The following is a 25,131-nucleotide window of genomic DNA, read 5'->3' as shown; positions in this document are numbered from 1 at the left end:
TCAGACAAAATAGACTTTAAAATAAAGACTGTTAGAAAAGACAAAGAAGGCCACTACATAATGATCAAGGGATCAATCCAAGAAGAAGATATAACAATTGTAAATATTTATGCACCCAACATAGGATCACCTCAATACATAAGGCAAGCACTAACAGCCATAAAAGGGGAAATTGACAGTAACAATAATAGTAGGGAACGTTAACACCACACTTTCACCAAAAGACATATCATCCAAAATGAAAATAAATAAGGAAACACAAGCTTTAAATGATACATTAAACAAGATGGACTTAATTGATATTTATAGGACATTCCATCCAAAAACAACAGAATACACATTTTTCTCAAGTGCTCATGGAACATTCTCCAGGATAGATCATATCTTGAGTCACAAATCAAGCTTTGGTAAATTTAAGAAAACTGAAATTGTATCAAGTATCTTTTCCAACCACAATGCTATGAGACTAGATATCAATTACAGGAAAAGACCTGTAAAAAATACAAACACATGGAGGCTAAACAATACACTACTTAATAATGAAGTGATCACTGAAGAAATCAAAGAGGAAATCAAAAACCTAGAAACAAATGACAATGGAGACACAAAGACCCAAAATCTATGGGATGCAGCAAAAGCAGTTCTAAGAGGGAAGTTTATAGCAATACAGTCCTACCTTAAGAAACAGGAAACATCACAAATAAATAACCTAACCTTGCACCTAAAGCAATTAGAGAAAGAAGAACAAAAAAACCCCAAAGTTAGCAGAAGGAAAGAAATCATAAAGATCAGATCAGAAATAAATGAAAAAGAAATGAAGGAAACAGTAGCAAAGATCAATAAAATTAAAAGCTGATTCTTTGAGAAGATAAACAAAATTGATAAACCATTAGCCAGACTCATCAACAGAAAAAGGGAGAAGACTCAAATCAATAGAATTCGAAATGAGAAAGGAGAAGTAACAACTGACACTGCAGAAATACAAAGGATCATGAGAGATTACTGCAAGCAACTCTATGCCAATAAAATGGACAACCTGGAAGAAATGGACAAATTCTTAGAAATGCACAACCTGCTGAGACTGAACCAGGAAGAAATAGAAAATATGAACAGATCAGTCACAAACACTGAAATTGAAACTGTGATTAAAAATCTTCCAACAAACAAAAGCCCAGGACCAGATGGCTTCACAGGCGAATTCTATCAAACATTTATAGAAGATCTAACACCTATCCTTCTCAAACTCTTCCAAACTATAGCAGAAGGAGGAACACTCCCAAATTCATTCTACGAGGCCACCATCACCCTGAAACCAAAACCAGACAGAGATGTCAAAAAGAAAGAAAACTAGAGGCCAGTATCACTGATGAACATAGATGCAAAAATCCTCAACAAAATACTAGCAAACAGAATCCAACAGCACATTAAAAGGATCATACACCATGATCAAGTGGGGTTTATCCCAGGAATGCAAGGATTTTTCAATATATGCAAATCAATCAATGTGATACACCATATTAACAAATTGAAGGAGAAAAACCATATGATCATCACAATAGATGCAGAAAAAGCTTTCGACAAAATTCAACACTCATTTATGATAAAACCCTGCAGAAAGTAGGCATAGAGGGAACTTTCCTTAACATAATAAAGGCCATATATGACAAACCCACAGCCAACGTCATACTCAATGGTGAAAAACTGAAACCATTTCCAGTAAGATCAGGAAGAAGACAAGGTTGCCCACTCTCACCACAATTATTCAACATAGTTTTGGAAATTTTAGCCACAGCAATCAGAGAAGAAAAAGAAATAAAAGGAATCCAAATTGGAAAAGAAGAAGTAAAGCTGTCACTGTTTGCAGATGACATGATACTATACATAGAGAATCCTAAAGATGCTACCAAAAAGTGCTAGAGCTAATCAATGAATTTGGTAAGGTAGCAGGATACAAAAGTAATTCACAGAAATCTCTGGCATTCTTATACACTAGTGATGAAAAATCTGAAAGTGAAATTAAGGAAACACTCCCATTTACCGTTCCAACAAAAAGAGTAAAATATCTAGGAATAAACTTACCTAAGTAGACAGACCTGTACTCAGAAAACTGTAAGACACTGATGAAAGAAATTAAAGATTATACAAATAGATGGAGAGATATACCATGTTCTTGGATTGGAAGAATCAACATTGTGAAAATGACTATACTACCCAAAGCAATCTACAGATTCAGTGCAATCCCTATCAAACTACCACTGGCATTTTTCAGAGAACTAGAACAAAAAATTTCACAAATTTTATGGAAACACAGAAGACCCCAAATAGCCATAGCAACCTTGAGAACGAAAAACGGAGCTGGAGGAATCAGACTGCTTGACTTCAGACTATACTACAGTGCTACAGTAATCAAGACAGTATGGTACTGGCACAAAAACAGGAATATAGATCAATGGAACAGGATAGAAAGCCCAGAGATAAACCCACGCACATATGGTCACCTTATCTTTGATAAAGGAGGCAAGAATATACAGTGGAGAAAAGACAGCCTCTTCAATAAGTGGTGCTGGGAAAACTGGACAGGTACATGTAAAAGTATAAGATTAGATCACTCCCTAACACCATACACAAAAATAAGCTCAAAATGGATTAAAGACCTAAATGTAAGGCCAGACATTATCAAACTCTTAGAGGAAAACATAGGCAGAACACTCTATGACATAAATCACAGCAAGATCCTTTCTGACCCACCTCCTAGAGAAATGGAAAATAAACAAAATAAACAAAAATAAACAAATGGGACCTAATGAATCTTCAAAGCTTTCGCACAGCAAAGGAAACCATAAACAAGACCAAAAGACAACCCTCAGAATGGGAGAAAATATTTGCAAATGAAGCAACTGACAAAGGATTAATCTCCAAAATTTACAAGCAGCTCATGCAGCTCAATAACAAAAAAACAAACAACCCAATTCAAAAATGGGCAGAAGACCTACATAGACATTTCTCCAAAGAAGATATACAGATTGCCAACAAGCACATGATAGAATGCTCAACATAATTAATCATTAGAGAAATGCAAGTCAGAACTACAATGAGATATCATCTCACACCTGTCAGAATGGCCATCATCAAAAAATCTAGAAACAATAAATGCTGGAGAAGGTGTGGAGAAGAGGGAACCCTCTTGCACTGCTGGTGGGAATATATATTGATACAGCCACTATGGAGAACAGTATGGAGGTTCCTTAAAAAACTACAAATAGAATTACCATACGACCTAGCAATCCCACTACTGGGCATATACCCTGAGAAAACCATAATTCAAAAAGAGTCATGTACCAGAATGTTCATTGCAGCTCTATTTACAATAGCCAGGACATGGAAGCAACGTAAGTGTCCATCATTTGATGAATGGATAAAGAAGATGTGGTAGATGTGGTAGATAAAGAAGATATACAATGTAATATTACTCAGCCATAAAAAGAAACGAAATTGAGTTATTTGTAGTGAGTTGGATGGACCTAGAGTCTGTCCTACAGACTGAAGTAAGTCAGAAAGAAAAACAAATACCGTGTGCTAACACATATATATGGAATCTAAGGAAAAAAAAAAAAGATCATGAAGAACCTAGGGGCAAGACGGGAATAAAGACACAGACCTACTAGAGAATGGACTTGAGGACATGGGGAGGGGGAAGGGTAAGCTGTGGCAAAGTGAGAGAGTGGCATGGACTTATATATACTACCAAAGGTAAAATAGGTAGCTAGTGGGAAGCAGCCTCATAGCACAGGGAGATCAGCTTGGTGCTTTGTGACCACCTAGAGGGGTGGGATAGGGAGCGTGGGAGGGAGGGAGATGCAAGAGGGAAGAGATATGGGAACATATGTATATGTATAACTGATTCACTTTGTTATAAAGCAGAAACTAACACACCATTGTAAAGCAATTATACTCCAATAAAGATGTTAAGGGAAAAAAAAGCAATTACCTTTAAAAGGGAGACGTTTAAGGCAAACATTGGGCGCTGTTAGAAGCACACAGCAGGGTATCAGACCGAATCTGGGAAGGTCATGACAGGAAGTGACATTTAATCTGAGTCCATGGGATGAGTAGGAGTTAATAGGAGAGAGTGCTCTAAGCAGAGGGAACAATATTTGAGAAGGTCTCGGGGTGAGACAGTATGCATCTTGGGTGAGAAGTTCACCGCTACTTTCATATTTTAACATTTTTATCCTGTGCAGATACGATGTTGCAGCTGGATCTTGTTTACCTCTAAGTTCTGTCTGAGCACTGAGCAGTGTTTAACACTTAGTAGGTGGTCAATAAATATTTGCATACGACTGAATAACTCTGTAAGTCAGCTGTCCTGCTGGACTACATTCAGTGTCTCTGGAGGTTTAGAGGCAGCCCTGGAGTTTTGTGGAGAGGAAATCAGGCCGTTCAGTTCTCTTCCAGCAGCCCAGGCTGCACCCTGATCAACTTAACAGAATTCTTTAAACACGGAATAAGCGGAACTGGGTCCTTTCTGGGATCACTGGACACCTGCCCCACCCCTGTTCTGACACCCACTCCAGAAGTGAGTCAGATTTAAGGAGGATGTGGAAAAGGAGCCGTGGCTTCTGGGTGCCCACTTGGTTTGTTGATGGGGACACACAGAGTTGGGCAACAGTGATCATTAGGTTGATTTCTCAAACGCTGGAAAGTTTGTCACTATAATAAAACCACTGGTCTTGATGTTTTTTAAATGCTGGGAGGGCCCATTCTGATTTCTCTTCATGCATTTGATTTCTGGGAAAGTACAGATGTAATTGAATGAGAAGGTTGTTAGGTTAAAAGAATAATTCCTTCAAAGGAGAAAAGAATTATGAACGTGTCTCATCTAGTCTTTTCAGATGACGGCTGAGCAGCAGCTGTGTGCTCGGTGCCGTATTTTATGTAAAACATTTGTTAGGCTTTTATGTTTGCCTTTGACTTGAGAAAAACTCCAGATCTTTTTTAGCATGTAGGAGTTTTGATCTCCTCCTAGTGTTCGTTTCACCTGGAGATTATTTTTTCCATTATCCATAGCTCTAATTCTGTACAGAAGATGGTGACTCACTGTACTTTTTAATGAAAATTGGAATGACAAATAAGTTCAAAGCAAGTTCATGCAAAGCAAGTACAGAGCCAGAGGTGAAATGAGATGCTCTCTTCTTCTTTTGTGAGCAGTACCACGTGAAAAAAAATCTAGGATGCTTTGTTTCTTTTGAAACTAGCATTTGGGAATAAAAATTACATAATGTTGAAGTTAGCTCAAACCAGTGTGTTTTTTTTCCCCCCTACCATGTGAAATTTTAGGAAAAACGTATAAGACAAACCTGGCTTTGATACTGACAGAGATAAACGACATTAAACTCATAATAATGTGTTAGAGTATCAGTTACTTCGTTGGATTCTGACATTTTTTCCCTTCAATATCATTTTGTCATTCTTACTAATGCAGATTTATGCTGTTACACAATATTTTAAATGAAAAACTTTAATCTTCATTAAAGTAATTAATCTTTGTTAAATTGCCTTTCTAGGTGATTTCTATAAATTTCTATATCTTATTGAAGTCTTTCTGTTTTTTCCCCACAGTATGCTTTTAACGTGTATATTTGCTGAAATGTCTTTAATTTTTAATAGAGGTGAGACAGTGCTGGCAAAGAGTAATTCTAACACACTAATAGAACGTTGAGTTATTCTTTTACGGTCTGTCTTGATTGTAATCGTCTTTATTAAGAAGGCATTAAGAAAATTAATAAGAAAGATGGGGCAGTGTCTCTTCACAGAATCTGTATTAATTTCTCCCTTAGAGTAGTTGACAGTATAATCCCCCCAAAATATTGAAAAACAACCTTATATACTAGATAATAGCCGAACACTGCTACTAGTTGTTGAAACATAAAAACATGTTCTGCATAAATTTATGTTTGGAACAGGAGATTATAATAGTGAAAGATTATTGAGAAAGGTGCTAACGTATACTGAAGTGTTTATTTTCTTTAAACAAGCTGTATTTACGTGGTGTGTTAAGTGTGATGATTTTCATCTTGGTTAATGTTTAGTAGTTTGATTTTTTAAAAAGATGTTGAATATTCTATCTCAAGCCAAGGCTATTTGCCTTATAATCACTTCTCTTGCCCAGTGGTATATATCCATAAAATGTCAGGAAGAAATCCTCGGGCGGAACTATGGACCTGGACACACAGTTGTGTTACTGGCTTTCACGTATGTTCATTTATGACTTGTTGCTGAATTGACCCAAACTAAGACTCTGGGAGGTATTTGGAACACAGCCATGAGCAGAAGAGGGCCCTGGGAAGACAGCACTGTATTCCTCCTGCTTTTATTTTCTGATAAGGGATAGGGAGTGAGGGGGTGATGGTTGGGTAAGAGAGAAAATATACAAAACTTTTAGAACTTAGGGTACTTGACTTAAATTATCTGCTGACATTTCTTTCATAGTTGCCTTTGAAAGCTCTCCCGGGCTGGCTGCATCATTTAACACAAAACTAGGGGCACCTGGGACATTTAGGTATCCTGGGATACAGCAGTGAGCAAAATAGACAACATCCCTGGTCACAAGGGGGGGATAGTCTCTTGCAGGGGAGACAGGCAAATGTGAAACAATGTGTCAGATGGTAATAAGTGTTATGGAGAAAAATAAAGCAAAATAAGAGGGATGAAGGATAGATTGGGATGGGCTTACTTTTCTTTAGAGGGTGTTCAGGAAAAATCTCACAGATCAGGTCACATTTGAGCCAAGCGTGAAGGAACCGAGGGAGGGAGTTATGTGCTCCCTACTCCTATGTCCAGCCGCCTACTTGTCTACCAGGAGCCTCAAACTCAACTTGTTCAGAACTGAACTCTTCATGCCCCTTTTTAACCTCTTCCATCTTCAGTCTCCTGCATCTCAGAAATGGCATCACTGTCTGTTGAGTTGCTCATATGAAAACACCTGGGGCTGGTGATCGATTCCTCTTTCCCCTCAGCCTCATGCTGGCACATTTAGTGGAGTCTCCCTCCAGGATACACCTCTCATCTATCTTCCCGCTGTGTTGAATACTATTACTGTGGTCCAGGCTACCGTCATCTCTTTCCTGGACCATGATTTAAGCATCCTAGCTGCCCTCCTGGTTTCTGTTCTCGCCATCCCAATAATCCAGTAGCTCTGTAATTCAGATCTTCTTGTTCACCTGCTCAAAACCCTCCTGTGGTTTCCCACTGCACCTAAGATAGTTTCATGAGGTGTCGCACTCCAGGTCAGCAGTAATTTTCTATCCCTGTAAAGAGGCTCCATTCTTTAACTTCTCTTGTTTTTGTTGAAAAGTTAACTGTATGTCTTATTTTTGCTCCTTTGAAAGAAATGTGTACACCTCTCCCCCAAAATTACTTTTAAGATTTTCTCTATCTTAGGTTTTTCAACCAGCATTTGACTATGTGGTTTTCTTTATATGTCTCTTGATTAGAGTTTATAGAGCTTCTTGAATCTATGGCTTGATGACTTGTGTCAGTTTTTAAGAAGATTCTAAGCCTGTGTTTCTTCAAATGTTGATTGAGTTCCATTGTCTGTCTCTTCCTGTTCTGGGTTTTGAACATCATGTAGTTAATTTATTTTTTTATTGAAGTATAGTTGATTTACAATGTTGTACCAATCTCTGCTGTACAGCACAGTGACTCCGTTTTACACATACATACATTCTTTTTTTAAGTTTTCTTTTCCATTATGGTATGCCAGGAGATTGGATATCGTTCCGGTGCTCTACAGTAAGACCTTGTTGTTTATCCATTCCAAATGTAATAGTTTGCATCTACCAACCCCAAATTCCCAGTCCATCCCTCTCCATCCCCGCCTCTCCCTTGGCAACCACGTCTGTTCTCTGTGTCTGTGAGTCTGTTTCTGTTCTGTAGATAGGTTCATTTGTGCCATGCTTTAGATTCCACATACAAGTGATATCATATGGTATTTGTCTTTCTCTTTCTGACTTACTTCGCTTAGTTTGAGCATCATGTATTTTAGACCTTGCACTGTGTTCCGTGTTGCCCCTAAGCTCTTTTCTGTATGTTCCTCTTTGTTTTCTTTTTTGTGCATAAATGTGGAAATTTTTTACTGACTTACCTTCCAGGTCACTATCCTCTCTTCTGTTATGTCTAATATTCTCTTGAATTCCTAACTTGAGTTATTGCATTATTTGGTTTTAGGATTTCCATTTGACTCTTGTTTATAGATTCTAGTTCTTTGGTAAAAATCATCATCTTTTCGTCTGTTTTCATATTAATTATATATTTTTTAAACTGCAAAACCTGGTTTATCTGCGAGTCTCTGTTTCTCATTTTCCTCTGTTATTGGTCTGGTCTTGTGCATTTAATATTCTTCTGGGTTGTAGACCTTGTCTGGGTAGGTCTAGCCACAGACTGCCCTTACTTCTAGACCCTTTTCCCCCGGCAGACCCTGCCCTCCAGCCTTGGGCTCCCAGAACTACTGCTGAAGTCTCTGCTCAGATTTTAGCCACTTCACTGCTGTTTCCCACTTGGTTCTTGTGTTTTCCCTTGGTTTTTGTGCAGCCTAGGAGTTGAGGCAAGCTTGCAGGCAGAATTTGGGGCTCACGCCTGTGGGATCCCCTTGAATCTCTACCATCTCGGCAGCTTGCAGCTCCAGCCTCTGTCTCTGCAGTGCAGCCAGATGGCACGAGTCCCCAGCTGCTGCCCTTGGTGGTGCGCTGTCCTCTGCTCGGGTAATCAGCAGATTCCTTGAGGGTGAAAGGAGGTGACTATGGGGCTCCCATGGGTGGGCTCCCCTTCTCTCTCACATCCTATTTGCCTTCGTTGTGTTTTGATGCCCTCAGTCATTTGCTCTAAGAATTTCTCCAGCTTTTATACTTGTTCTTGGTGGGAGAGTCGGTCTGATCCAGGCTGTTCTGTTGTGACATCTGAACCCTGGTCTATCTCCTGCTTCTCTTTCATACCATGTTTCCCATATTCCAGCCACACTGCACTCATTTTTTGTTAGAATATATCAAGCTTTTTCCCACCTCAGGGACTTTGTATTAACTGCCTCACCTCTTCTTCCCCAGATGTGTACTTAGCTGGTTCCTTGATGTTATTTAATCTCCGTTCAACTGTTACTTCCTAAGAGGTTTCTCTCTCTTTCCAGGGTCACCCGTCACTCTTTTATTTTCATCATAGCACTATCTGAACTTACTTTATTTACTTGCTTTCTTTCTGTCTCCCCACTATTGTGTAAGCTCTGTTCCCACCTGGCGTGGGATAAATGTTAACTGATAATAAATGTTAATTGAATGACTGAATAAAATAGGCACTGATTCTGGAAGGAATTTTTCAAATTCTTCTTTGCAAACCTCGGTGGGACATAAAGGAACACTGTTTTCTTCACATTAATAGTATTTTGATAAGGAATATTCTATAAAATACCACTTTTATGTGTTTATAGTATAATGACGACTAGCATTTTGTTCATCCTGATGATCTGATCTTAAATTACTTTCTTTATAGACCAAGATTATGCTATATTCATATCACATGAGTAATAATTAGATTTTTGTGAAAATTCTTTAGAAATATATAATCTGTGCTTATTCTCTATCACCCAGGATATTTAACTAAAACTAATGATACCAATTTGTTTTTGGTCGTGCATGAAATGGCTTTTTAAAAAAATTTTATATCTTTATTTAACAGGAATGGTTTTTAGGAAAAGCATTACATGACGAAGAATCTACAATAATTCACCATTATGCCTTTTCCGAAAATCCTACAGTTTTTAAGTACCCAGACTTCGCTGCTGGCTGGGCCCTTAGTATCCCACTGGTAAACAAGTAAGAATTTATGAGACTTGCTTTTCGTTGCGTCTCGTGTATGAATCAACTTTTATTTCGCCGAGTCTTGCAGCTGATGGAGCTGAGCGAACTTTTCAGCAGAGGCAGCGGGTGGTGGTGCAGGGAGACCCGCGGCAGGAGCTGGACACAGGCTCCGTCACTTACTCATCCCCTCAGACTCACGCTCAGCCGCTCTGCCCTTCCTCTTACTCACCTGTAAAATGAGGCGAATGATCAACTGTGAGGCCGGGGGAGGGCCCACGAGTGCTCAGGACTCTGTACCCGGAGGTGTGGCCACTGTTGTGAGCTCTAGGCATGACTCTGGTTGTCAGTAAGGAAGTGAATCAGCAGCACGCCTCGGGTTGGGGTGATGACTGGTTATGTGCGTGGACGTGTAGACGCGTTTAAACGTGGGCTGGGCAGGAGGCATACCTAGCTCTTGGTGTGAGAATCACAGTCATGCAGTTTTCAATGTGAAAGGGGAAGATAAGCCGTAATTCAGGAGAAGCATGGCTGTTGACAGTCCTCTTAACCTAAATAGTTCAGATCGTGAGTTTTTGTTCTTTAGGGAATGGAAAGTTGATAGTGCAGTTGCGGTTTTTATATCTGCAAAGATGAAAATGTTTCTCTTATTTCTTACAGTAAGTGTCCTGTTTCTAGGGTTTGGAGTCCTGAAAAGCTTTTTAGCCCATTGTAGTAATACAAGGTAGTAGATACTTTGTCATTTGTGGTTGTCACTTGTGGTTGCTGAAACTTCTGGACTGCTCCCTTGACATCTGAAAGTTCCTTACAATGTAGTGTAGGAAGTGCTCCTTCCCAGTGTAGATGCAAGCAGCAGCAAAGGATGCAGAGTGGATGAAGGGAACATTGTTGCTGGAACTGGAAGCGGAGGTGGGTGGTGGTTTGGTGCAGGGGCCCAGCAATGTTATTGAGGGGAGGCTGGATCTCTCTGTCTCTCCGGCTTAGTGCACAGCATCATTTCACCCTAAATCTGGTTTGCTTTGTGCTTTCAAGGCAGTTAAGGACTACGAACTTCTTATTTATGTACAGCAGGAGACAGCCTCTAACCACGGAATGAAAGTACTTATCCCCAGTCTCTAGGTGGATCCTGTCCAATTAAAGTCAGTTGGGACAACTTCAGGCCTCTACCATCCTCTGCACCGTTAACAGCTGCCAGAACGTCAGTGCATCGGTTGGGATCAAACTAACTCTGACCCTGGAGCCCCTTTTTTGGCCTGAATAATTGATCAAAATCAGAATTCTCCTAGAGGAAGGAAGGAGAGGCTCTGTATCATGTGGGTAAGCAACAGTGCCCACTACGGGAACGTCGATTCACTGTGTCTCCTTTCCTTGACTTATGGCTCACTTGGTAGGTAGGGCAACGATTTATAGTTACTCAAGTATTTCTTCTGCTCAAGTCACCAGAAAAACTGGTTACTTAAAGACACTTCATGACACTCACTTTCTTAGACTTTCTCACCGAAAATATTTTTGGGGCTAGCAGTCCCGCATCAGTGAGTGTTGAATTAACACTGCCCAACATTTCCCGGTGCTCTAGCTACGTGATCTCCTCACGATAGCATCAGTAAAAAAAAAAAAAAAAAATACTTGCATCTTTGGAGAAACGCTCATTGATTTTCAGTAAGATGGTTTCTTCAAATAGGTGTTACTACAGAACACTGTTACTGGTTTCCCCTGTTGTTTTTCCATCAGAAAACCTTACCTAGATGTCCTGCAATATCTTGCTCTGTTGACTGTCTCGCACGTGGGACTAGAAGAGTCAGGAAGTTTCCCTGGTATGGAGTTGAAGGAGCCCTATATTTGTTGCAAGTTTCCGGTCTAGCTGGTTGTGTCATTAGAACTGTGTTATCAGGACATAACTTAGTGCCTTCTAAAAACAGGAAAGCTGAATGTCAAATTCTCTTGCCAGGAACTGAATATTTAATGAAGAAATATTTTCGCAAAGTAGTTGGGATTTCTGGCCTTGTTTTTTTTGGCATTGTTGGTTCCTGAAATTAGCGTTTGAAAAGCCCTTGGGTATAGCCCTTGCTTGGTGTATAGAAAAATGAAACCTAGTTCCCACCACTAGGACTGGCCTTTTAAGTCCGGTGAATGCCCCCCTGCACACTTTTAGAACTGGGACTTGTTTGCAACGTGACTGGGTTAGGCCCCAGGTGTCCCATGAGGCTGACTCATCCACGCGACGTTCGTAATATTGAGGTAACCATCACTGGTTCTGGCAGATTCCACAGGCTGCTAAACGTAGCCACTTACAGATGTCAGTGTACATACTGATTTGTTTTCAGTCAGTCAGTGTTCATCTTAAAGAGATTCTTTCCTCTTAAAGAGATTCTATCAGTGGCTGTCACATTGTTCTTAGTTTCCCTCAGAGAAAAATGTACAAGAATTGAATGCGAAAGAAACTTAAAAAGTCAGGAAGAGTAGAGAGCATGTTTAGGGTAACAGTTCAGAGGTGTTGATTGTCTCTTAAGAACGGGTGTGGGCAGCGTGGCCACCTGACAGTGGATGTCACGTGCCATTGGATGCTGATCGCAGTTCTGTGTTCCTCGTCCGTGGCGATGAGCCCAGGTGTGACTTTTCTTTGTGTGTGTGTGTTTGGTGTCTGAATGTAGTTGGCTCAGGTTTTGAAGGCACTTGGCATGAGTCCAAATCCCCAAGTTACCTTAAAAGAGTTTATTCATGAAAACTGGCTCCAGCCAAGCAGAGTTGGAGTTGGACAAGATTCCACACCAGGGCAGAGTTTTCTCTTAATATACGTCAGGAATGTTCTGAGAATGCAGTCTCTCTATGCAGTGTCCTCACCCACTCCTGCCCCTGAGCCGGCGGGCAGGTACTGAGCAGGAGTGTAGCAGAGGTTCCATGGGGCTTCCTTCCGAGCTGTGTACCATCGAGCCACGTTCCCGTCACCCGTGAGGCCGGTGCTTCCTGACTACACGTAAATCATAACCTGTGTCCTCCTTCATCTTTCCTCCGATTAGAGATAAGTTTTTAGAGAAATGTCTGTGGCTCAACCAGGCTAAAAACTCAGGGAGGACTTTTGAAACTGATTACTAGTTTTCCTTTTCAGATTACCATTGTTTCTTTGTAGTTAAAATATTTGTTAGGAGGTTCGTCATTGAAACGAGGGTCCCGTCTGTAGCCCTGTACTAAACGTAAAGCCTGTGGCAGTTCCGTGGTCTTGGTAAGCATGTCGTTCTACCTCACTCAGCCTGAAATGGAGGAATGTATTGCGATGTGCCCTCATCCCTTCAGATCGCTCACCGAGTGCTCGTTTGGGCCCGGGCGGTGGGCGCTGTTTGGGGTGCAGAGCAGGAGGGGTCGCAGGGGGCTCGCCGTGTGTGATGAATGGGGCTGTGCTTCCCACTCTGGGGGCAAAGGAAGTTTCCATTTATTCTCGTGGGCAGGTCTGGACACCCTTGAATTTGGTCTTGGAGAAAAGGCTGCCAGGTAGAGGTTGGGTCGGGGCGAACTGGGCCGCCGTGTGGCCAGGAGCGCGCTTCGGGGGAGGTTGGTGCACTCTGGGGAGCGGGGGGCTCTAGAGCTGGGGCCCAGGGGTCTGGGCCTCTCTTCTGTGTTGAAAAGAGCCATTACGGCTTTTCTGAAGCAAGAAAATGACTTGAAACTGTTATTCTTTCCCGAAACCACATGCTCTCTCCCCCAGGAAACTCCACAAACTGTAATTCATAGGGTCATTAAAAGTAGGAGACTGAAAAGTAGCAACTTCTGTTTCTCTATCAGGCAGGCTTTTTTCTTTTCCTTTTCTTTCTCTGTCATTATTTAGTCAAGGATTATCAGGAGTCAGCACACTCGGTGGCTTTTTAAAAGACATGTATTGTATCGCATTGTGTTTTATGTTATTTTCCAGATGTTGAATAACGAACACTACGTTTGCAACAAGCCTTGCATTCGGTCCTGGTCCACAAATAATTGTGTTTTCACAGTCCTTTGCCTCAAGGAAATTAAACTCTTATTTTTGTCTTAAAATTTATATTTTTATTTGTTTTCAAACATTAGAAAGTCTCAAGAATGTGTTCTTCTTGTTTGATGCTTTTTTGGTTTTTTTCAAAAAACTCAAATTGTCTCTATTTTCTAGGCTTACCAAGAGATTGAAGAGCGAGTCCCTGAAATCCGACTTTACAATAGATTTAAAATATGAGGTAGGTCATGATTTGTTTGGTTCAAAGTCTTCGTAATCAAGAATTCGTGTCTTTTGATACAAAAGGTGTCTTGTGTTCCCTGAAAGGTGCATCCCCTCTGCCATTCACATCCATATTTTCCCAACAAGGAAATTGCACATGCTACCGTCTGTGAGGGCTTTCTTCTTTAAGCCCATTTTGGTCACGTAGGTGGAGAAGGAACGGTGGAGAAAACAGTTGTGTCTGTGATCCTTCATCCTTTGTTTTTAAGCTAGGTGGATGGGTCCAGAGATGGATTTTTAAAAACATGCAAAAATGTCAGTAAAATACCTCTGGTCTTTTTTTGTGCTTTGGTTGCACATATGTCTTCGACATGTCTCTTGTGCTGGACCCTGTGGAGCAGAATTGGGCCAGCTGGTCCCCCAGCACCCTGGCATTTAGTAGACATCTGTGACCAGTCATCCTGGAGGCAGGTGGCGGGCGTCCCGTCCTTAATCCATTAATCTCTCCTGAATCATCATCAAGAAGGTCTCTTCATGCGTACATCTGACTGCCTGAAACAGACTTGCCTTTCCCTCTGTAGGAATCTGTATTTTAGGACATTGGGGCCAATCGTGACTCAGTCCAGCAGTGCTGGTAGCCTGCCAGGAGCGAAAAGGGCACTCACAAGATTTTAATTTGGGGAGTATTTCTAAATGATGAAATAGGTTATTTGAGGAGAAATATTCATGTTAAAAATCATTCTTTTCCACAGAAGGGAAAGAATGACTAGTTGAAAGCCAGGGTCTGTCTAGATTTTTTTTTTTTTGCGGTACGCGGGCCTCTCACTGTTGTGGCCTCCCCCGTTGCGGAGCACAGGCTCTGGATGCGCAGGCTCAGCGGCCATGGCTCACGGGCCCAGCCGCTCCGCGGCATGTGGGATCTTCCCGGACCGGGGCACGAACCCGCGTACCCTGCATCGGCAGGCGGACTCTCAACCACTGCGCCACCAGGGAAGCCCTGTCTAGATATTTTTAATGAAAAGTCAGCTCAGGTATAGATACCCAGGTTTGGGAGTCTATGAAACATTGAATAACATACCAAAAAACCCTCTAACATACATGAAAGGTATAAAGATCAGTCAGAATATCTATGCTTAAGAGATTGAACTTGATCAGTTGCTTGGAGGCTACCTGTAAGTATCTCTCCAGGAGGGTCCCCCTTCGTTCTAACGAGAGTCAACAACTTTCTTGAATTCTCTCCCTGGCCCCCTTTTCTTCATATTTGATCACATATGAATGTATCTCTGAATAATACATAGTTTTGCATCCTTCTGGCCTTTATATAAACAGAACTGTACCCTGAATAATGTTCTAATTTGAAAGTCATCCGTGTTGATATATGTGGCTTTAATGAACTGTCGTCACTTTGTATAACTGTCTCTCCCAGGACCACACCACAGTGTATTTGCCCAGTCTGCTGGTAGTGGGCCTCCGGGCTGCGACTGGGTTTTGCTGTTGCGGTCACCAGTTCTATGAATATTTTTGACGTGTGTCATGATGATCCTCTACAAGAGTTTCTCTAGGGCAGAAGCTTTTAAACTGTTTTTTGACGGTGACCGACTTTAAAAAATACATTTTTCATTGTGACTCAGTATATTTGTGTGTTGTTATTGATTTCTAACTTAGTATGATGGGTCTATATAACAGTCATTTGAAATATTTTTAGGTTTGCTTAATGGCCTAGTTCATGTTCACTTTTCATAAATGGAGAAAAGGATGTATGTGCTCTGATTTGGGGGTGGTGTAATATTCTCTTTATGTCTACTAAAGAACAAATAGATTAATCAGTTAATCTATTGTGCTTTTCACATATTTTATTTCCTCCCTCTCTCCCTTTTCCTGCTTTCGTTTTGTCTGCTTGATCCGGCATTTACTAAGGGAGGAATGTGAAAATCTTCCATGATAGTGGTGACAGTGTCTCTTTGTGGAACTGCCAACTCTTGCTATTTATACTCTGAGGCTATGTTAATTAGATGCGTACAAGTTTAGAATTGTTACCTCCTCTCCGTAAATGTATCTTTATCTCTAGTAATGCTCTTTGCCTTAGCGTTTATTTTGTTGATAGGAACACTTCTATACTAGCTTTCTTTTGGTGTTTGCTTCATCACTGTTTTTCATTTTTTTCTTTCAATTCTTTTGTGTCCTCTTCTGATGCATCTCTCTTAAAGAGGACGTGCTTGTTTTTTTCTCCCAGTTTGACAATCTTTATCTTCAAACCATATAGCAAATTTACATTTACATTTTTCATGCTTACTAACACTTTATTTTATCCTTTGTCTCCCATTTTTTTCTTTTGAAAATTTCCTTGCTTTCTTTTAGAGTTTTAAAATTTTTATTCCATTTTTTTCCCTCCTCTGTTATTTTTGAAGTTCATTCTCAATGTCTGTTCCTTAATGGTTGTTTTAAATACAGTAAGTCCCCTACATACGAACCTTCAAGTTGCGAACTCTCAAAGATGCAAACGTATTATAAACCTGTTACAGTGCAGTACTATATGGCCGATTGTGTTAGTTGGGCACCTAGGCTAACTTTGTTGGACCTAGGAAAAAATTGGACTTACAAACTCGCTCTTGGAACGGAACTTGTTCATATACAGGGGACTTACTGTACTTTAACATGTACAGTAAGTGGCTGATTAATCAATAGCCTAAAAATCTAAGGGCCTGAGCATAATAACTCTGATTATCCCTCTCCCAGGTTTTATGCTCTTTTGTCCAGTATTTTTGTTCTTTTTTTTTTTTTCAACCCCGCAACTCAGATATTGTCCTTCCTTACTTTATACAGTTAAATGATTTGTATTAGCTTAACCCTGTATTTGCCGTGTCTGTGCTCACTATTCTGTTTTGCTTCTTGGACCTGCCAACGGGGATCATTTTTATTCTTCCTGAAGTACATCCTTCAGAATTTCCTTTTTAGTGAGGTGGCAAATTCTCCGTTTTGTTTTTTTTTGTTTGTTTGTTTTTCCTTATAAATTATCTCAGGGGCTTCCCTGGTGGCACAGTGGTTGAGAATCTGCCTGCCAATGCAGGGGACACTGGTTCGAGCCCTGGTCTGGGAAGATCCCACATGCCACGGAGCAACTGGGCCCGTGAGCCACAACGACTGAGCCTGCGCGTCTGGAGCCTGTGCTCCGCAACAAGAGAGGCCGCGATAGTGAGAGGCCCGTGCACCGCGATGAAGAGCGGCCCCCGCTTGCCACAACTAGAGAAAGCCCTTGCACAGAAACGAAGATCCAACACAGCCATAAATAAATAAATAAATATATAGGGACTATAAGTAATTAAAAAAATAATTATTTCAGTTTTGTTCTTGAGACATAGTTGCATTGTGTGTACAATTCTAGGTTGTGAGACATTTTCTCTCATCACAATACTGTTGTTCCCCTGTGCTCTGGCTTCTGTTACTGCTGTTGTGTTAGGAAATCAACCGCCACTCTTACATGGTTCCATTGTCAGTAATCTGCCGTTTCTCTGGCTGCCTTTAAGATTGTTCTTTGTCTTTGGTGTTCTGCAGTTTCACTATGGTATATATATGTCTAGGTGCAGACTCTTCTTTTTCTAATCCTGCTTAGAATTCATTGGGCCTTTCTATAATAGGATTGTTAAGCAATCCTATTTTTTTTTAAATTACATTTTAAAAAAATTCTCAGCCATTGTCTTTTCAGCTGTTTTCTCATCCCCTCTGTTATCTCCTTCTGGAACTTTAGATATATGCTAGAGGTTTGAACTTCTCTTCTACATTCCCCATCTCTGTTTCTAGCTGGGCTACATTTCAAATAACTTGGAGGACTTCATCTTTTAGTTCCCTAGTTTTTATTCAGCTGTGTCTAATATGCTGTTTATCCCCACCATTAAAATGTTCATTTTTTTGCACAGGCTCCGGACGCACAGGCTCAGCGGCCATGGCTCACGGGCCCAGCCGCTCCACGGCATGTGAGATCCTCCTGCACCGGGGCACGAACCCGTGTCCCCTGCATTGGCAGGCGGACTCTCAACCACTGCACCACCAGGGAAGCCCTAAGCATTGTATTTTTTCACATCTACAAGTTCTAGACGTTTCTTTTTCAAATTTGCTCTCTTGTACAGTCTTTCAGAAATTTTGCTCATGTTTTAAAGTTTTTCTTTTCTTTATAAAAATACATGAAACAGTCATTTTCTATTCTGTGCTTGATCATTCCAATCCCCAAAGTCTTCTGGGCCTGAGCAAGCTGTGTCTGCTGGCTCTTGCCCATCATCTCGTCTCTTTGTACTACTTTTTGTGACTTTTCTGAGTACTTTAGTTCCTTGGGAACTGTGGCCGTCCCCCATCCTATATTAAGGTTGTGGGCTCCTCAGTAAGGATTTGCATTAGTTTTTGCCGGCTGCTAGAGGCTCAGGCTGACTTAGGGCCACTTTAAATTACTCCGAGGTGTTTCTGGAACACGTAGGTGACAAATGAGGGAGGCCTGCCTTTGGTTACCTAATCTCAGGATATCTGGAGATGATTTTTCCCTCCATCTAGTGCCAGTTTTGGGGCTTTGCTGTTAGACACGCCCCACCTTGGGCAGGTCATGGGCTTTATTCTCTTAACGTGCATCAGAACCTTGGCATCCTCAGAGCCCAGCTGATACCTACTGGGGAAAACTACCCTCAGTGGCCTTTTTCCTCAGGTTCTCACTTTCCATTTTTGTCCTCATAAGCTCCACATTTTTGTGCCAAGTTAGCAATACATTTAAAATGCTTTGAAAAATATTTTATCTCGATATTTTTAGATATTTGCAGCCAGTCGGTTTTTCAGGGTATGTAATTAGCATCCTGCAGGAAACCAGAGTCATGATATTTCCTTTTATCTTTCTCTGTGATGTTTTAGAATCCCTGAAATAGCTTCCCTAAAGTTGCTTATGACAATGTGGAATTTTTTGGAGGTCAGAATACTGATTCTTAATTAATTGTTTACGGTTAATAAAAGATTAGATTGCTCCACATGGAATTACTCCTTTTGTAAGTAAGAAAACCCCAAAGGGCTTCCCTGGTGGCGCAGTGGTTGAGAGTTCGCCTGCCGAAGCGGGGGACGCGGGTTCGTGCCCCGGTCTGGGAGGATCCCACATGCCACGGAGCGGCTGGGCCCGTCGGCCATGGCCGCTGGGCCTGCGCGTCTGGAGCCTGTGCTCCGCACGGGAGGGGCCACAACAGTGAGAGGCCCGCGTACCGCAAAAAAAAAAAAACAAAAACCAAAAAACTGTTGAATGCTGACATATTGATGCGGTTCAATTTAGCATTCTCTAGAGAAGGTCAGGTCTGCTTGCCCTTGAGATGTTTCATACCTTTGTGGACCTGTGGTGCTGGTTAAGAGCTTTCATTCATGCCAGTTTCCTGTGTGACAGATCGCTCTCTACATCTGGGACCGAGGTGATGGACCGCCCCTCACTCCTGTGCCTGAGTTCTGTACAGACGGGGCGGACTCTTCCTGTGCCACCACATTTCATTCTTTTCTACCACTTTGCGTAAGTAATAAAAGGACAGCTTCCTCGTGTGTCAAAGGAAAACATACATGCTGTGCACAATGTTGTCCTAGCGCTTTCCATCCTAAAAAACCCCAACATCTGCCATGTGCCACGTGAGAACTATATATCATGTTTCGGGGATCCTGGCCCTATAAGGTGAGCACTGTCATTACCCTGTTTTGCACAAGGGAAGAGAGCAGAGTGGCGCTGAGAGCTACGGAGGTGTGGCCTGGAGGCATTGCTTTTGTTGAAGATGTAGCGTGTAGCTGTTGGAATTCCTGTTCTGTTTCCTAGCAAGGCAATCTCAGACATTGCCCGTTATTCCTAAGCCTTCTCCTCGAGCCCACCCCCTTTACTTTCTCAGCCAGTGACCTCACTTTGATCTCACCTGAGACTGTGCAAAACTTTTAGATTGAACCTACTTGTTAGGGTAGACCCTTGGACCAGTCCCCAGGATGGGCCTGAAGACCCCGGGACTCAGCTGGGTGGTTAACAGTCCTTCCTCATAATGAAAAATATATTCACTACCTCAGATGTTGTCTGTTATTTTCAAGTCATTGATACAGAAGTCTGTGCGTTGCATTTTCAAAGAGGAATACACGTACACACAGACACACACACACTGCAACAGTGGGAGAGAATCTGTACTGTTGGCACAGTTCCTGAGGGGGAGATGTCTTTTTAGACATTACGCTTGCTTGTTCTTTAATGTTCTCCTGGACAAGCTGGAGGGGTTGACCTCCTAGTGCCTTGAGTGACATGACAAAACTGCAGTTACGTGTTGCTATAAACCAGTCCCAAATGATGCAGAATTAGGATTGAGTATCACTGCAGAGCTAAGACAGCGATAAAGGGGCCAGAACACGCCGCCCAACCCAGCTCCCTCCGTGAAGTGCCCACGGCCTGGGTGTGGGTTGTCCGCAAGCCCCTCTGTGAGCTCCTTCATCTGCGTGATCGGCCTGGGCTGGAACCAGGGCAGGGCTCCAGGCTCCTCCAAAGTGTTGGAAGTTATCCTGCCTTTGGCAGAGGACAGAACATCGCTGTTGCCTAGATTTGGGTAGACGATAAAGGGCCATAAAAATACTTTAACATCAAAGTAAGGCTGGGCCCCCAGAAGGGAGTCATCTCTTATTTTACACTAAAACATCCCCCTACTTCTCTCTCCCGTTGACAAAAATCTTCACCAGCTGGAAAAAGGAAAGGGAAGGTAGCCAACATTTACTGGGTACCTGTGATGCGCTTAATAAATAGTAGTAATAAAAGCAGCCGTACGGGTGGTTGGTTATCATCCTAATTCCCTAAATGAGCAGATGGAAGTTTAGAGAGCTGAGGACACTCGTCCAGGTGACAGAGTGGAAATGCTGACCCGGGATCCTGGGGCCGGTCTGGCTGAGCAAAGGCTTTGTGGTCAGCGGAGCTACAGTCCCTTTTTTCCCCTAAAACTTAATCCTGGCGACAAGTGTGATGTCCCTGACATTGGTGAATTTGAACTTGAGAGCATGTGAGATGTGCAGTTAAGACACATTGACTCATGTATGCATATATATTTTTTTCTTTTTTTAGGGAAATCCAGTGAAGAAGAAGGATATTTTTGTTGCAGTAAAGACATGCAAGAAATTTCATGGTGACAGAAGTATGTTTTGGGTTATTCATTTTTATTGAACTTTAAAAATGCAAACTGCCTTTAAAACAACAGTACAAACCAGATATAAACTCAACCTAAATAAAAGGGACAATGACAAATATGTCATTGAAGTAAAAGCAGTTATTTAATCAGTATTCTTCATCATACCACTTCAATCACCAAGATCAATTAGAAAAGACAATTTTGTATTGCAACATGAGTGGTCATAGCCCTTCTAAGGACTGATTAGAGCAGTATTTTAAATTGGAAATGGAAAAGCTCAGCTGTGGCAATCTAGGAGACAGTTAGTGAATAACAGTCCATTTTGCAAAACAATGTCCTGTTATGTCCAAGTGCAGTCTCTGAGCTGTATGAGTATGAGGGGATTTCAGGGTAACAGAATGCCAAAAAGAATGTTTTTCTAACACTGTTCCTTCTTTTTATATTTATTTCAAATGCACACGTCAGAACTTTTAAGTAAGGATATGTATTTGCTCACATGTAGATATATAGAGAAAAGGAAAAATGTGCCTTACAAGCAATGGTTCCTTCTTAAGGAAATCCTGCATGTATTGATAGATGAATGTTGTTTTTATTCAAATTGTTGGCTTCATTTCAGGATTCTACTAAGTTATTATGATACTATTTTTTAAAAAGCCTACCTTAAATATAAATACATAATTTATCTCTTTTTTCACCTTATTTCAAGCAGCACTTTTCTGAAATTGAAGGTTAGACAGTCTTTTGCATTTTCTAATTTTAGCACATATTTTAATTTTTTCCATGAACAGACTCAATTTCACCAAGTGTGTGATATTTATAGAGGAGAGATTTCTAAACCAGCTGTCTTTTTTTGTGGGATTAGAGCTATGTGGGGAGTTCATTTATATAATTTATGTGATAATATATTTAAAAATTATATTTTAAAGGGGATCATATTTTCCAAATAAAAGAAAATTATAATTTGGGATTAAAGTGTTTTAGACACTGACATAAATTCAAATCTTGTTATAGTCAACACTATCTTTAAAGTACATTTACTATAAACCTTCATGGTTACCTAAAATAGTCATGATAAATGCTAAGTCCTATTAAATCAGCCTAAATAAACATATACATTCATTATATGAGTCCTAAAATACTATCAAAAATCAATATAGCACTTAAAAATTTCATTTATCATAAATTTAACCTAGATTTAATATTCTTTTGTCTTTTTCATAATCTGTAAGGGCTCTGAAGGATTTTTTTTTTTTAAGTTTCTTTTATTTATTTATATATATATTTTTGGCTGCATTTTGGGTCTTTGTTGCTGTGTGTGGGCTTTCTCTAGTTGCTGCGAGGGGGGCTACTCTTTGTTGCGGTGTGCGGGCTACTCATTGCAGTGGCTTCTCTTGTGGAGCACGGGCTCTAGTCATGCGGACTTCAGTAGTTGCAGCATGCGGGCTCAGCAGTTGCAGCACAGGGGCCCTAGAGCACGCAGGCTCCAGCAGTTGTGGCACGTGGGCTTGGTAGTTGCAGCGTGCAGGCTGATTAGTTGTGGCTCGTGGGCTCTAGAGCACAGGCTCAGTAATTGTGGTGCATGGGCTTAGTTGCTCCACATTGTGTGGGATCTTCCTGGACCAGGGGTTGAACCCGTGCCCCCTGCATTGGCAGTGTAGGATGGTTTTTGACAAATACTTTTCATTAAAAAAGTGTGAAGGCACTGCAGAAATACAAAGGATCATGAGAGATTACTACAAGCAACTATATGCCAAAAATGGACAACCTGGAAGAAATGGACAAATTCTGAGAAAATCACAACCTTCCAAGACTGAACCAGGAAGAAAAAGAAGATAAAAACAGACCAATCATGAGCACTGAAATTGAAACTTTGATTAAAAATCTTCCAACAAACAAAAGCCCAGGACCAGATGGCTTCACAGGCGAATTCTATCAAACATTTAAAGAAGAGCTAACACCTATCCTTCTCAAACTCTTCCAAAATATAGCAGAGGGAGGAACACTCTCAAACTCATTCTATGAGGTGACCATCAACCTGATACCAAAACCAGACAAAGATGTCACAAAAGAAGAAAACTACAGGCCAGTAGCACTAATGAACATAGATACAAAAATCCTCAACAAAATGCTAGCAAACAGAATCCCAACAGCACATTAAAAGGATCACACACCACGATCAAGTGGTGTTTATCCCAGGAATGCAAGGATTCTTCAATATATGCAAATCAGTCAATGTGATAAACCATATTAACAAATTGAAGGAGAAAAACCATATGATCATCTCAGTAGATGCAGAGAAAGCTTTTGACAAAATTCAACACCCATTTATGATAAAAACCCTGCAGAAAATAGGCATAGAGGGAACTTACCTCAAGGCCATTTATGACAAGCCCACAGCCAACATTGTTCTCAATGGTGGAAAACTGAAAGCATTTCCACTAAGATCAGGAACAAGACAGGTTGCCCCTCTCACCACTATTATTCAACATAGTTTTGGAAGTTTTAGCCACAGCAATCAGAGAAGAAAAAGAAGTTAAAGGAATCCAAATCCGAAAAGAAGAAGTAAAACTGTCACTGTTTGCAGATGACATGATATTATACGTAGAGAATCCTAAAGATGCTAGCAGAAAACTACTAGAGCTAATCAATGAATTTGGTAAAGTAGCAGGATACAAAATTAATGCACAGAAATCTCTTGCATTCCTATACACTAATGATGAAAAATCTGAAAGAGAAATTAAGGAAACACTCCCATTTACCATTGCAACAAAAAGAATAAAATTCCTAGGAATAAACCTACCTAAGGAGACAAAAGACCTGTATGCAGAAAACTGTAAGACACTGATGAAAGAAATTAAAGACGATACAAACAGATGGAGAGATATACCATGTTCTTGGATTGGAAGAATCAACATTGTGAAAATGACTCTACTACCCAAAGCAATCTACAGATTCAATGCAATCCCTATCAAACTACCACTGGCATTTTTCACAGAACTAGAACAAAAAATTTCACAAATTTTATGGAAACACAAGAGACCCCACATAGCCAAAGCAATCTTGAGAAAGAAAAACGGAGCTGCAGGAATCAGGTTCCTGGACTTCAGACTGTACTGCAAAGCTACAGTAATCAAGAGAGTATGGTACTGGCACAGAAACAGAAATATAGGTCAATGGAACAGGATAGAAGGCCCAGAGATAAACCCACGCACATATGGTCACTGTATCTTTGATAAAGGAGGCAAGCATATACAATGGAGGAAAAACAGCCTCTTCAGTAAGTGGTGTTGGGATAACTGGAGAGCTACATGTAAAAGAATGAAATTAGAACACTCCCTAACACCATACACAAAAATAAACTCAAAATGGATTAAAGACCTAAATGTAAGGCCAGACACTATAAAACTCTTAGAGAAAAACATAAACAGAACACTCTATGACATAAATCACAGCAAGATCCTTTTTGACCCACCTCCTAGAGAAATGGGAATAAAAACAAAAATAAACAAATGGGACCTAATGAAACTTAAAAGCTTTTGCACATCAAAGGAAACCATAAACAAGACGAAAGGACAACCCTCAGAATGGGAGAAAATATTTGCAAATGAAGCAACTGACAAAGGAGTAATCTCCACAAGCAGCTCATGCAGCTCAATATCAAAAAAGCAAACAACCCAATCCAGAAACAGGCAGAAGGGCTAAATAGACATTTCTCCAAAGAAGACATACAGATTGCCAACAAACACATGAAAGGATGCTCAACATCACTAATCCTTAGAGAAATGCAAATCAAAACTACAATGAGGTATCTCCTCAAACCAGTCAGAATGGGCATCATTAAAAAATCTACAAACAATAAATGCTGGAGAGGGTGTGGAGAAAAGGGAACCCTCTTGCACTGTTGGTGGGAAGGTAAATTGATACCACTATGGAGAACAGTATGAAAGTTCCTTAAAAAACTAAA

General features: G+C 40.8%; 1 protein-coding gene across 1 annotated transcript in view; it reads left to right on the top strand.

Moving 5' to 3' along the window:
* The window catches only part of B3GLCT (beta 3-glucosyltransferase), a 108,473-nt gene that overhangs the window by 49,966 nt on the left and 33,376 nt on the right, over positions 1 to 25,131 (top strand). Inside the window, exons 7-10 of the mRNA XM_067713514.1 lie at positions 9,724 to 9,860; positions 13,975 to 14,038; positions 19,421 to 19,540; positions 21,104 to 21,173. Of these exons, the coding sequence (XP_067569615.1) occupies positions 9,724 to 9,860; positions 13,975 to 14,038; positions 19,421 to 19,540; positions 21,104 to 21,173 (391 nt within the window). The remainder of the gene's footprint in view (positions 1 to 9,723; positions 9,861 to 13,974; positions 14,039 to 19,420; positions 19,541 to 21,103; positions 21,174 to 25,131) is intronic.

This window comes from Pseudorca crassidens, chromosome 18, assembly GCF_039906515.1.
Source record: "Pseudorca crassidens isolate mPseCra1 chromosome 18, mPseCra1.hap1, whole genome shotgun sequence".
Classification (NCBI taxonomy): domain Eukaryota; kingdom Metazoa; phylum Chordata; class Mammalia; order Artiodactyla; family Delphinidae; genus Pseudorca; species Pseudorca crassidens.
The sequence above is the reverse complement of the archived record's forward strand: the minus strand, read 5'-3'. Positions and strand labels throughout refer to the sequence as shown.